Source organism: Rhinoderma darwinii, chromosome 1 (assembly GCF_050947455.1).
Source record: "Rhinoderma darwinii isolate aRhiDar2 chromosome 1, aRhiDar2.hap1, whole genome shotgun sequence".
Lineage (NCBI taxonomy): Eukaryota > Metazoa > Chordata > Amphibia > Anura > Rhinodermatidae > Rhinoderma > Rhinoderma darwinii.
In genome coordinates, this window is record NC_134687.1 from 420,226,418 (window position 1) to 420,240,769 (window position 14,352).

At 41.2% G+C, this 14,352-nt stretch overlaps 1 protein-coding gene across 1 annotated transcript; it reads right to left on the reverse strand.

The window, feature by feature from the left end:
* Nucleotides 1–649: 649 nt before the first annotated feature.
* Nucleotides 650–11,424, reverse strand: TPPP2 (tubulin polymerization promoting protein family member 2). Its single transcript, XM_075829340.1, has 4 exons — nt 11,359–11,424; nt 7,901–8,070; nt 5,706–5,859; nt 650–1,003 (listed from the first exon to the last, which is right to left on the reverse strand). The coding sequence occupies exons 2-4, from the start codon at nt 8,068–8,070 to the stop codon at nt 815–817; spliced, it is 513 nt and encodes a 170-aa protein (XP_075685455.1). The 5' UTR covers nt 11,359–11,424; the 3' UTR covers nt 650–814.
* Nucleotides 11,425–14,352: the final 2,928 nt, after the last annotated feature.

The following is a 14,352-nucleotide window of genomic DNA, read 5'->3' on the forward strand; positions in this document are numbered from 1 at the left end:
AAATAATAATAAAAAATAATAATTATACTCACCGATCCTCTTCTCCCCTTCGGCTTACTCATCACTCCAGCGGCGCTCATACAAGGATCTGATGCTGGGCAGCGTTGGGACATTGTATGCAACGCAGCACCGATGACGTTGAAGTGCTGCGCCACCTATAAGGTCCTGGCGCTGCTCCACGTCAGGACCTTGTACGAGCGCCACTGGAGTGATAACGGAGCCGAAAAGAGAAGAGGAGTGCTGAGGTGAGTATGTGCAGGTTTTTTTGGGGGCCGAAAGGGTGGAATTGAGGTGCACGGCCCGGCCAAAAGAGGCCTTTGCCTCTTAATAAATGTCAGTTTACTCCAACTTTTCAGTCTATTAAGACTGGCGTAAGAAACGTCTTAATAAATTCCCTTCATTGAGTTAAATGCAATCTTGTGGATTGCAGCTGTCACTCAAGAGTTAAAATCAATCCGTAGCACAACAAAAAGTCTAGGTTTAGCCCTGGCCTAAGTCACAGATTTGTGATACAGAAAAATAGCCAGCTAGTACATCTAGTTGAGCAGTCTCTTCTCCTGGTAAAGGAAAATATGCAGTTTGCTACTTGCGCAGTTCTGGGATTGAATAACATGTCTCATATGACCTAGATAAAAATGAGAGGATACCATTTCATATTTGATGGTGATTATTGACAGGTTTATATAAGATGAGGACACTTGTCCCAGATACTAACTAATTAACCATTTCATCCTAGTTGGTTTTGGGACAGTACTAATGTCTATAATATACCGCCAGGTATTATTTAACAGTCCTTGAATTGGTCTTTCTTGAATTACTTCTTTCCTTTCTTATCGTATGCCCCCACTCCCTTATATGCCCCAACGTATCCAGAGTCATCCGTCAGTTCTTCACGTCCTGCTAGACCTCTGCCTTTGCCACTCTCATCAAAACGGTCCTTGTGTGATCCAGTGTACTTTGATGTGTCTGTTAGACGATCCACGGCCCCTGCAGTCACAGCTTTCTGTAACACAGAGCAGAGTTATGCTGTTTATATTAAAACTCCAGCTAGTCAAGAAGGAGGGTCCAGCACCACATGAACAAAGAGGTTTCAAAGGCAGCTCTCTTTAGAAAGAAGGATCAAATTACACCTCATACTAAAAGACTTGATGTCATTTCTGTCAACCTCCTCTCCTGATGGAGCTATACAATTACTCTCTACAGTGGCACATACAACAAAGACATCCTATAAGCTACTTTTGGGAAAGTAAACTGTATATTTGAGTAGATAAGCAAGGTCTAGGAGCTAAAATGATCCATACTGCAGTATGCCGTACTTGCTTATTGGAGGCAATGTACTAACAAATTGCAAAAGGACAGTAAAGTTAGCCATACATATAATATAGCTGTCAGCTAAATTATCATTTGATCTACATATGTTCCCCAACTCATATGTTCGCCGTATACAACTCAACTGAACACACATGTTATTCTAATAAGCATGGGGGGTTACCTACAGGGGTGAGAAAGGATCTGTAATATATCGTTATTCTTTTTTCGATTGTACTAACCTAAAAAAAAAGAATCTGAGTTGTTAATATAAATGTCTCTTGAAGCTTTATGAAATGTCTATCAGATCCTGGTGAGCGAGTTTCTTGTAAACGGGCAGAGGGCCTGCCTGGAGGCACATGGAGTCCCTACAACGGAGCAGTAGACACTCCATGTTTCGGCTCACGCTGCCTGCGTTTGGCACCAAGAGGTAATAATTAACAATACTTCTAAGGGGAGAATACCTCTGTAATATGCCCTCCGATGGAGCAATGCCACAATTTTATTTATGTTGGATTCCATAAAACTAAAAACCTATATGCCGCTGTATAAATTGTAGGCATGCTGAGGTAGAGTAGGGCCCCATCCACCTCTAAGGATGCCTTATTACGGCTCCATACAATGTGGGGCTGTAATACGGTTGTGTGCATGAGGTCTTAATGTGTATGGCCAGTTTTAGGTTAATAATTTATATGTTAGTCAAAATGATTGGATGAAATGTATTTTCCATTATTGTTACAATAGAAGCATGTGATTGGATTGGAGACTAAATATGAGGAATATTAGGGATTGATTTCACTATTATGCATCAACATTTTCCTTTTCCTCCCAAACAAAATATCTTTGTACGTAAATGCAGAGCTTAGGCGGACATTACTAAATTACTATCTAGACATCCATTATATTGTGAGGAAATTTGTGCATATAAACCCAAAGACTTGTTAAGATGTCCCGTTTTCATTAACATGCACTTTCATGTAAATTATAGGGGGTAATGGGAGGCAAGCAGCTTAAGCCTAGTTCACATAACGTTTTAGCACTACGTTTAGTGTGAATGTCGAGAAAGCTCCCGACGTACACACTAAACGTGTCTATAGGGCTCTATTAGCCTGACAGAGACCAAAAAATCATGTCCTTTTGGCCTCCGTCGGGCTGGTAAACAGCAAATGTCTGATTGATTATTGTGAGTTTCTACATTATATTCTATGTGTTTGTTAATAAGTAAAGTGAGAAGCAAATTGTCATTTTATCAAGCAATTTCAGTGGTGACTTAAAAGCTTTGAAGCTGTCTGGAGCATGACATACTGTATATCTATAAATAAATGAAAATTACAGTCCTGGTCAGTGAGGGCCTGGAGAAACGTGTTTTTCTTACTGGCAGGTAAGGGCACGCTCAAGCACCCCATTCAAACAGACAAACAGGAGCCAGTAAGAGTAACGGGAGGTGTGCGCTCCGCCAGCACACGTGAAATGGAAATGCTCGCTCTGTAGGAAACATTCATAAACCTACCTGGTGCTTTTTGGAGCATTATAGGGCCCCTAAAAGAAAAACTCCACTTACCTTGATATCCGGTTCTATCCCATATTGCAATCAAAAGCGTGTACAATGAAAGAACCAATACAAGACTTTCTATATGTATGCCCCCCAGACCTTACATCAGACTAATCTCTGCCTGGAAGGTAGGGCACCTCCTGCAATATTAGGAGCTTGTATAAAGTCTTGCAGACTGACAGAAAAAACTATTTTCATTTACTCTATTAGAGAATTCGGAGTTAATAATAGAGGGGGTCCCTCCTTCAGCAGATCTTATCTTTCACCAGAGCAGACTGCGTTTACAAGGACCCAGCACGTCTGTGCATTACACACAAAGCCCATTGATTTCAATAGCCACTGTGTAATGCTTTATTTCACCTGTGGTGGCACTGCAAGGGAATTGTACTCTTGCTGTTGGGTTACCCCACAGCAGGACGCCACTTGGCACCCTTCCATCAAAAAGAGATTGCCCAAAGCGGACAATCTCTGTAATGAATATCTTGATGCGTGTTGCTGAAACAATTGTCTCCTAGTCATAAAAATTGGTTACTTCTAACGGAATTTTTTTAAACATTTTTCTCGACTTAATAAATGCTACAAACTATTATATTATTGCCATAGGAGAAAATCTACAGCAATGCACATAAATGATATTTGCAACTATCGGAAAGAATTCTCCATGCAATGTATGTGCTTTTAATGACCCGCGTCCCGATAGTGAAACAGAATAGGCGAGGAATGACAGATTGCATATGTAGGGGGGAATTTATTCACTTTTCTAAGCCACTTTTGTGGCATAAAAAAGTTGCAAGCAGCACAAAAGTTGCAATTTGGGGTAAAAATTTTGACTTTTGTGCCATTTTCGTGGCTCACAGAACTTTTCTAAAAAGTGGGTTGAGCTTAACAGAAGGGGCGGGACCACACAAGTCCCAACAAATTTGTCATGATTTACACCAGAAACTTGCGTAAATTACGGCAAAAATCTACCCCCAGCTCATGGCTGGCCTAGATTTACATTCTGGAGCACGGATGGCCAGAGATGCGCCCACATAACTAAGCCTACATATACCTGACTGCCTCCATTTTTGATCTTGCACTCCTCCCATTCTGCCCTGGGTTATTTTAATTAGTTTAATGCTGGTTCCTACCATCCCCAGGTATATATGTAGGCTTAGTCCCAGTACTGGGTGTATGTGCAGCGTAGGTTCCCAACTATAGAAGACGCCTTGTCGTGGCAGGTGGGCTCACATAATTTGATCAAAATGTGCGCTAAGAACCTCACTATTGTAAGTAGATTTAGCAGTCATGCATACTTATTTATCTATAGTGCTTAGGTGGCATTAGTGTTCGCAGAGTCCTGTCGCCATTTTTGTATATTGTATTGCCTTGCAGTCTAAAGGCTTGTCCACACTCAATAGAATTGTTGCAGAAAATTTCTGCAGCAATTCCGTTCAAAGTCAACGGCTTTCCGCTGCGGCAAAAAACGCACCATTTCCTGCGGTTTTTACGGCAGAAAATGGTGCGTAAATTGCTGCGTTTTTCCCAATGCTAGGAGATGGAGACATCTCCTCTGAAAAACGCAGCAATTCTGGACACTATCCGCAGCAGGAATTTACATGCTGCGCCATGAAAAATATGCACCGCAGGTCAATTTCGGCGTGGAAATTTTACACAGCATGTTAAATCTCATCCACTATGCTGCTACTGTATTCTGTTGCGTTTTTTCCATCCAAAATTCCGGCTGGAAAAAAACGCGGCAATTCCGCAGCGTGGACGAGCCCTTAGGCTTCCTTGCATCTGTATACATGTTTTGTTTCATTTTTTGCTGGAATGTGCTTATCAAACTTTTGGGATTTTTTTTAAATATCTATCTATCTATCTATCTATCTCTATCTATCTATCTATCTATCTATCTATCTATCTATCTATCTATCTATCTATCTATCTATCTATCTATCTATCTATCTATCTATCTCTATCTATCTATCTATCTATCTATCTATCTATCTATCTATCTATCTATCTATCTATCTATCTATCTATCTATCTATCTATCTATCTATCTCATATCTATCTATCTATCATCTATCTATCTATCTATCTATCTATCTATCTATCTATCTATCTATCTATCTATCTATCTATCTATCTATCTATCTATCTATCTATCCTTTATTGCATAGTGTGTGGATTACTAGGGTCCTACATCATTTGTAAGGCATCTTTATTAAAGTCACTTCCTAACTAATCCAGGTCTAGTTCACACAAGAGCATACAGGAGAATTAGTTTTCCTGAAATATACTCAACATTTCAAGATCATCCTTTTCTTTGATCTCTCTTTTTATTATTTTGGCTCACATTCCAGAATGTGTCTTATGTAAACTTTTACTTGGAATGTAGCAGTATAGAAAGCCTGTCTATCCCATTGTTGCTTCTTTTCTTGCTTACACATGTGGAGGGAGCGCTCAATAAACTAGCAGAAAAGCAGTAAATCTCTGCTACTTGCAATACTTTTTTTCTTGCCTTCCGTTAGTGACCTTGGCTTACTTCCTGAGTCATGTCTTAATCTCAGTCTGTGGAGTGATTCATAACCCCCTCCCCCACCCTGCTCCTGAGTTATGTATGATTTTTAGACGTAAAGCCACATGCCTGGAACCGTTACCTGGGTCAGGCCTGCCCTGACGTGTCTTCGAGCCCACACCTAATCTACTTTATTGTAACTGAAAACGAATAAGTACACTGTTCTGTAATGTCTGAATAGGGGTAAAACTTTTCTCGCCATCCTTTTTATGAGTAGTATATAACATTAGAATTACTCCTTGTATACCAGAGAAAGAAAAACCACCACTACTGAGCTCTCACCGTGGTCCCTGTGTTTGCAGGTTCTTTACCCTCCACAAGCTTGTGGGTGGCTGCGATTGCTTCAGTTGCAGGTTTCTCTTGAAATCTCTTCACTGACAAAAGTTCCAGGGCCTTCTGAAATTCTTCATACGTGATCACATGTGCTGCCTTACTCCTTAAAGAAGAAAAACTTAAAAGATAAAGGTAGCCCAACTTGAAATGCAAAATTACTTATTTTATTTCACGATTTCCAGTATAACTTCTGAACAGATGTTCGCTAGATCCAAAATAAAAGCTATCTTATCTTTTAGCGGTGACAACTACTCTCTTTTTAATGAAAATGTGTAATGGGGTTATCAATACTTGGAACACCGTACTCTGCTTGAACAGGTTACTATTTATTATAACTATTAGTAACATGGGTGAGAAGTCCTTCACCGGGTCTGGGGACCTCAATCACTGTGGGAGTTCTACCCTTGACAGGTTGTGCCTAAGGCCACATGTTCAACTTGAAGGATCAAAAGTGACTAGACTCTGTGGGTCCTGAAAGGGGGCCAAAAGTACCATTTATAATACCATAGGAGCGGGGTAGTGACTTAATAATGTTGCTGCATTTGCCTTATAATGCACACCCTCTGGCGCAGCCTCCGCAGGTCCTTCTAGCTATTTTTCATTGTTTTGGTCTCACATTTGGGTGACGGTTAGCTGTTGGGGGTTATCAGACAGTCTACACCACATACCTAGCACACCACATACCTAGCTACAAAACCTTAAGTAAATGGAACACTCAACTACGTATCAGCCCCTACAGTCATGAATCGGAGCTGATGCCATCACTTTAAGGGCCACTTAATGGAAAGGTTATACACAACAGGCTTGCTTTACAATTCAGATCAATCCTTACGAAACTTGATAATCATGTGTTTCAACAACTCTTCCCAGAGCTATGTGACTGCATGACACTACACAGAACGCCTCACTATACGCCACAAGCGCTAAACATGGAATGAGAACTAACATTCTGAATGGGTGAACTGGAGGGCTGATGCCAGACGGAGGGGATTGGTAGTGCAAAGTTGAGATCCCTGTGCGAGGGTAGTGTAATTATTGCTGTTGCCTGCCTGATGATGCTGGTGTTACCTGGAAGCATGCTAGGCTACAACACTGGCTTATCACTTCTAACCCCACGTTCCATCTCCTAAGGAACTACTCTCGTACTATATTCAAATTATAATCATTATTCATTTGATCTTATGACACCACCCCTGTAAATTATTTTTGGGTGAAATGTATTTTATTTTGTGTAATTATGTGACTAGTATATATGGATACTTCATGTGAATGGAGAGGTAAAGTAGGTGTAGTATTTATAATGCAGATAACATGCTTATTTTTTATATTCTGATCAAATAGAAGCTACATGATCATTTCCAGCACTTCTTTGTGAAAAGTTGTTATTCTTATGAAAAGAGATCTTCAGGATGGAGACCTAACACCTCCCAAACCACCTTGTTAGAAAAAAACAACCCGTACACTCCAGTGCTGGGGACCGACCGGCTAAACATGTCTGGGATGGTGTTTAGCAAACAATGAAGGACATCATTCCCTACAATGGGATCTGCATGGAGTTCCCCCTCTAACTGTGTCATTTTTGTATCCACATGGTAGATCTCTTAGCTTTGGATAGGCCAAGGATGCACTTATAAATCTATAGAGAAATATTGTATTCTGAGTGGAATTATCTTTTATTTCATTGCTTTTTGTTTTCTCAAAATTATTTTCAGCGTATTAGGGAAGGCCATCGATATTTGGTAAGTGGGGGTCCGACACCCGGGATGCTGCCTTATCATCAGGATGAAGAGGTCTCTTCACTATTTATCCAGGCACAGCGGCTTGTCCATTTGTACAGCTGTGCATGATACTGCAGCTTAGTCTCGTCCAAATACGAGCATCTCCGTACTTTCTGATGATCTACGTTGGCCGGACCCCCACCAATCAAACATTAACACTTAGGATAGATCATCAATATTTAGTCCCAGAAAACCACTTTAAAAGCAGGTAGGGTGTATTGCAGGTGGCTTACCATGGAACAAACCTGGGCGCAACTTCTTGATAGTATGAGCGCTCCCATTTTGTTTTAGATATGTACTTTACCGTCTTTTCCTTTTAATTTTTAATGTACCATACAATTAATAATATTTTTATTCAAGACTCACTTGACTTTAGCAAAGACAATGTCCACATCTGTACTGGTACATCCATTTTCTTGTATGTTGCAGTCCTTGCAGAGTTTGCTGAAGTTTTTGCTGGTCATCTCATTTCCAGTTGCTTTGGATTTGCCGTAAACAGCAAATTTACGGAAGGTTTTCTCAAGTTCCTGAGACATCTAAATAAAGCAATTTCCTATTACAAGCAGATTTCAAGGCTCCATGTAGTGTATTCATCAATCATTACATAAAATGGGTTATTACCAATAAGGGTGTATTCATATTCAGTGCATATGACGGGGTAATCTGCCAAGTGGCCTAACACAGGGAAATGATCGGGAACAAGCTCGTTCACTGGATCATTGGACCCTGTAAATGGGCTTTTAGGGCTCTTTCACGTGGCAGTATGAGGGCGGATTCACACGAACGTGAATTGCGTCCGTTCAGGCCGCGTGGTTTTCACATGGCTCGCATGGACCAATAGAAGTATATGGGGCAGTACAGTCCGTGCTTTTTGCACAGCGTTTGTCCGCTGCGTAAAAAGCGCGACATGTTCAATATCTCTGCGTTTTTCGCGCATCACGCACCCATTGAAGTCAATGGGTGCGTGAAAACCACGCATGCCGCACGGAAGCACTTCCGTGTGAACTGCCTGTTTCGCGCAACAGCTGTCAAAAGGATGAATGTAAACAGAAAAGCACCACGTGCTTTTCTGTTTACAAACATCCAAATGGCGTGTCATAATGATGGCGGCTGCGCGAAAAGCACGCAGCCGCGCATCATATGATGCTGCCACACAGAGCTGTCAAGTGGCTTTTGCGCAGGCAAAACGCAGCGTGTTTTGCGTGCGCAAAAACGCCACGTTCGTCTGAATCAGCACTTAAAATCAGTATTTTGCTTCAATATTTGTAAGACAAAACCTGGATTGGATTCAAGACACATAAGAGGTACAAATCTTTTTTAGTTTTAACGTTTTTTTCCCGTGTTTATTTTTGCAGAGTTTTTTGTCTACGGCCGTTGAATCTAATGAAAGAACTGCAGGCAAAAATATCGCAAAAAACTCTCAAAACGAGCACCGCAGGTTTTTTCTGCCTCCCATTGTTTTTAATAGGAGGTCAGAGGCGGAATCCACTCAAAGAAAGAGAATGTTGCTTTTTTTCCCCGCGAGTAGTCAAAAGCCTCGGAAAAAAAATGCCTCTGCACCGCATGAAAATCAAGGACGGAGGGCGATTTAAGATATTTTTTGGTGCTGATTCCAATGCAGTTTCCGCATCAAAATCAGCGCTCAAAAACTCTATGTGAACTGACCATTAGGCCTCATTCACACGACAGGGTTTCCCATCCGGGTGCCGGCCGTTCATAAATCGGCCGGCACCCGGCTGCATTAGGAATAATAGACTCCTAATGGGGCTATTCACACGACCGATTTTTTGACGGCCGGGAAATCCGGCCGTCAAAAAATAGGACATGCTCTATCTTTGCCGGGGTACCCGGCCGCCCGGCTCCCATAGAAGTCTATGGGGCCGGGTATTACACGGCCATCACCGGAATGTGTTCCGAGTGATGGCCGGGTTTCCCGGCGCTTGCGCTCTATCTCCTCCTCCTCACAGCGCAGAGTGCATGTGAGGAGGAGGAGTTGATGCCATTCTGACGAATGGCATCGCTGTACACGGTGTGGCAGGGCCGGGGTGTACAGCAGGAGGAAGGGAGCGCTGCGCTGGCTCCCTTCCCCTGCTTGAAAAGCACCCTGGCCCGGCGACACCTTCGATGGCGCCGCTAGCAGCTGCAGCTGCTGCTGCTGCTGCGGCTGCTACTACCGTAGCGACGCCACTATAGCAGAGCGGGGAGGTATCTCACCGCTCTGCTATGTGCTAGCCGCACTTTAGCTCCTTGAAGGAGCAGAATCCCCGTGTTTTCGGGGATTCCGCTCCTGGACAGAGCGCTTGATGTCTCTGTCCATATCTGGGCAGTGACATCAGGGGAAACTCCTGAAGCGGAATCCCCGAACACATGGGGATTCCCCTTCAGGAGTTGCCGCTGATGTCACTGTCCGGATCTGCCCGGCCCGGATGCAAAACTTTATGCAAACCGGCCGGGCAGAATGGCCGATTTTACCGGCCGGCACTCGGGCTCGGGAACGACCCGTTCGTGTGAATCCCGCCTTACACTTTTTCTGTTTTTATTTTCATCTCCTGGTTTTGACTTCCAAATACTGAAGCAAAATAATGATCAAAATAGTGCCGTGTGAAAGCAGCCTAAAGCCTAAATCACATACACAATTTTGATGCCGTTTTTGTGGCAGTTTATGGTTAATTTTTCGGAGGCAAAGCCAGAAGTGGATCAAAAGTAAGGAAACACATGAAGAAAAAAAAAAACTTATTTTCTCCACTTCTATGTTTGGCTCAAAAAACTGACCAAAAAACTGCATCAAAACTGTGTATGTGATCCTGTCCTAAGATTGATTTCACACAGAAGTATTTAGGTCAGTTTTTGTATCAGTATTTGGAGGCCAAAACTAGGAGTGGAACCTACACAGAGAAAAGTATAATGGAAAGATTTGTACCTCTTCCATGTTTTGTACCCAGCCCTGGTTTTGGTTTACAAATACTGATCTAAAATACTGGCCAGAATACGGACGTGTGAAAGTGGCCAAGAATTATATAGAAAAGACTATTGGACTGGACTGGATGGGGAGGGATGGATTGATTGATTTCAATTTCCAAAACTCTTTATGTAATATCAATGACTCTGTTACTCTGGCCATGAAATGGGCTTTAGGCTGGGTTCTTATGTGGTTTAAATGCTAATTTTGTCGGAAATGTGGCAAATCTGCACAATTTTGATAAATGGTGAGCTTTTGCCGCAATTCGTGTCAAAACAACAATTTAAACCGCGACATGAGAAACCAGCCTTTTATCCCAATGTCCATTCACTTTAATACTAAAGAAGTCAGATACCAAATGACAACTATTTTACAAAAACATATTATGTAAGGATCCCAAAACCAGCAGAGACATATATAAAACATAAATACTGAAAATCTTGTTGTCTTGTTACTATTCTAGAATAATATCATGCTAGAAAATGTATGTGAATTATAAACAACAGATGCTCTTACTATCCATGTAATTATTTCTATGATATTCATATACTGCCGTTAAAGAATATCCTAGATAAATAGGAGCCAGAGTGTTTGTCACCTCGGAAATGCCACTAAAAATAAACATAAAACAGATGCCACATGCATCCAAGGGTTTGTTAAATATACATGCATATGAATGTTTGATACAGCTCTCATTGAAAAACACCAAACACAGTGGGAGCTCTTCAGTGCTTTAGAAGTAACAGAAAGTAAATGTCTCAAACTTAGAACTGTCATAAACACACAATACAAATCTAAAATATTAGCAGCAAATAATTAGAGAAAAAGATATGTGGATAATAATACGATGGTATGAATACTGTACCTTGCTGATACTGTCCACTGGATGAACTGACTGAAGAATGTTACTACATCTATGAAGAGACTCACTTACATCATAAGCAATGTGATGTCATCAGCAATGTGACATATGTCACCAGGACAATTAAAGTGAACTCAACATTTTACTAACCTCGGTTATATAGTCAGCAAATGTAAAATCGAACATCTTTTTGTAATATATTTTGGTTAGTGTTTTGTCGGTGAAATGTAAAAGAAAATGTTTTTACCTAGAAACTGTCAACAAGCAGATTGACAGCTTTTTTGGATCTTATTAATGCCTTTATTTTTATTCTACTTATGGCTTATGTAAACTTAGGATAGGCTATCAATGTTTTATTATTAAATGTTCGACCTCCGCAACCGTGCCAATCACACAAAGGAGGTGCAACGTTGCTTTCATTGTTTACCCAGGCACAGCAGCTCGCCATGCAGGCAGATGTGTCTGGTACTGCAGCTGATCCTATAGACTTGAATAGCACTGAATGGGATGAGCTGCAGTATCAAGCACAGCCGTCCATACAGATAAGCTGCTTTGCTGAAGGGAAGTTGTGCTTGCCGTAGCATCGCTTCCCCTTCATTGTGCCGAAGGTCGGACCGCTAAAATCAACCATTGATGGCCTATCCTAAAGATAGGCCATCAATGTTAAAGGTGCTGAGAACTCCTTTAAAACATGAATTCCTGCTGCTGGGACCCCACTAAAGAACAAGGAGGTTTTAATTCCCCACTCATTATAGGAGTTGAAATGTACAGTATGTGCAGTCACTCTTCAAGTAAATGAAAGGGAATAACAGAAATGTCAGTATATGCTACGTTAGACCTCGTGGCTGTTTAGTAGCAGTATTTAATGTCCATTCACACATACTGTTTTTATGCATTTGGACCACTGGTATGTTATTGTAGATGTTCTACTCTAGTTAATAGGATTATAAAAAATGGTTAAAAACCGTGCAACTTTTAGGGCATGCTTGTAGTTTTATTTTCGCCTTTGACTCTAAGGATATGTTCACACGGCTTATTTTCAGCCGTAAACGCCTCGAAAAACGTATGAAAAAACGGAAGCTGAACGCCTCCAAACATCTGCTCATTGATTTCAATGGGAAAAATGGCGTTTTGTACCGACGGGGCATTTTTTCCACGACCGTTTGAAAAAATGGTGCGTAAAAAAAGAACGCCCCGAGAAAAGAAGTGCATATCACTTCTTGAGCCGTTTTTGGAGACATTTTTCATTGGGTCGATAGAAAAACAGCTGCTAAAATGTCTGTAAAAAAAATGCTTGATGCTTTAAAAACGGTTGAAAATAAGAGGCTGTTTTCCCTTGAAAAGAGCTCCGTATTTTACAACCGTTTTTAGTTTAAAGTGTGAACATACCCTAATCCTGAAAAACCATGCAAAAAAAGTTTGGAAAAGCTGCAATCACTGTATGGGTATGTTCACACGATGAGAGGCATTTACGTGTGAAAAGACAGACTGTTTACAGCTGCCTCGTTTCACACGTAAATGCTCCTCCTCGTAATTTACGAGGCGTCTGAGACGCTCTGAGACGCTCGTAAATCTTGAGCTGTGCTTCATTGAGTTCAATGAAGAACAGCTCAAATTACGTGGCAAAGAAGTGCCCTGCACTTCTTTGCCGAGGCAGTCCATTTACGCGTCGTCGTTTGACAGCTGTCAAACGACGACGCGTAAATTACAGGTTGTCTGCACAGTACGTCGGCAAACCCATTCAAATGAATGGGCAGATGTTTGCCGACGTATTGCAGCCCTATTTTCAGACCTAAAACGAGGCATAATACGCCTCGTTTACGTCTGAAAATAGGTCGTGTGAACCCAGCCTATTGGTTTTTCATAGATGCAGTTCTAGCACTATTCGTTGAGAAAAAAAAAATTTAAAACGCTTACACATTGGGGAATTTATCAATGGCTATACGGCAGTATCATGGCGTACGCCATATTTGTGCAATAATTTTCAAACTTTTTTACCGTTAACACCACCTTTACTACTTAAAAAATGTGGTCTGGGCTTAGCGTAAGGAGACGGGGAAAACATTCACTATAATTTATGTCAGAGCATGGTGTAAATTATAGAAATATTATGAAATATGCACCCTTTCTGGCGTACAGACTATCAAAGATGCACCTAATTTATTAAGAGCCGAGTACCTATTAAGAAATTAGGTGCATCATACTCCAGCGTTCTTTATATTAAGATTGGTTTATAAAACACCAATCTTTAGCAGCAATTTCTCACATTTTCAAGAAAATTTAAAAAGGCCATTTTTGTAGGGGCCAATTCAGTTTGAAGTGGCTTTTAGGGCCTTATATATTAGAAACCCTCAAAAAGTCACCCCATTTTAAAAACTTTACCCCTCAAACTATTCAAAACAGCATTTAGAAAGTTTCTTAACCCTTTAGACGTTTCACAGGAATTAACAGTGGAAATCCCCCACAAGTGGCCCCATTTTGGAAACTACACCCCTTGAGGAAATGATCTAGGGGTATAGTGAGCATTTTGACCCCGCAGGTTTTTTGCAGAATTTATTGGAAGTAGGCCGTGAAAATGAAAATCTACATTCTTTCAAAGAAAATGTAGGTTTAGCTAATTTTTTCTCATTTCCATAAGGACTAAAGCAGAAAAAGCACCACTACATTTGTAAAGCAATTTCTCCCAAGTAAAACAATACCCCACATGTGGTCATAAACAGCTGTTTGGACACAAGGCAGGGCTTAGAAATGAAAGAGCGCCATTTGGCTTTTGGAGCTCAAATTTAGCAGGAATGGTTTGCGGAGGCCATGTCGCATTTGCAAAGCCCCTGAGGGGCCAAAACAGTGAAAACGCCCAAAAAGTTACTCCATTTAGGAAACTACACCCCTTGAGAAATCCATCTAGGGGCATAGTGAGCATTTTGACCCCACAGGTGTTTCATAAAATTTATTAGAATTGGGCAGTGAAAATAAAAACAATCCTTTTTCTTCAATAAG

Coding starts and splice junctions, on each gene's coding strand:
- TPPP2 (XM_075829340.1), bottom strand. CDS start 8,070: ATGTCTCAGGAACTTGAGAAAACCTTCCGTAAATTTGCTGTTTACGGC. Junction 5,860..7,900: donor ATTGTCTTTGCTAAAGTCAA/GTGAGTCTTGAA, acceptor TTCTTCTTTAAG/GAGTAAGGCAGCACATGTGA. Junction 1,004..5,705: donor CTGCAAACACAGGGACCACG/GTGAGAGCTCAG, acceptor TCTGTGTTACAG/AAAGCTGTGACTGCAGGGGC.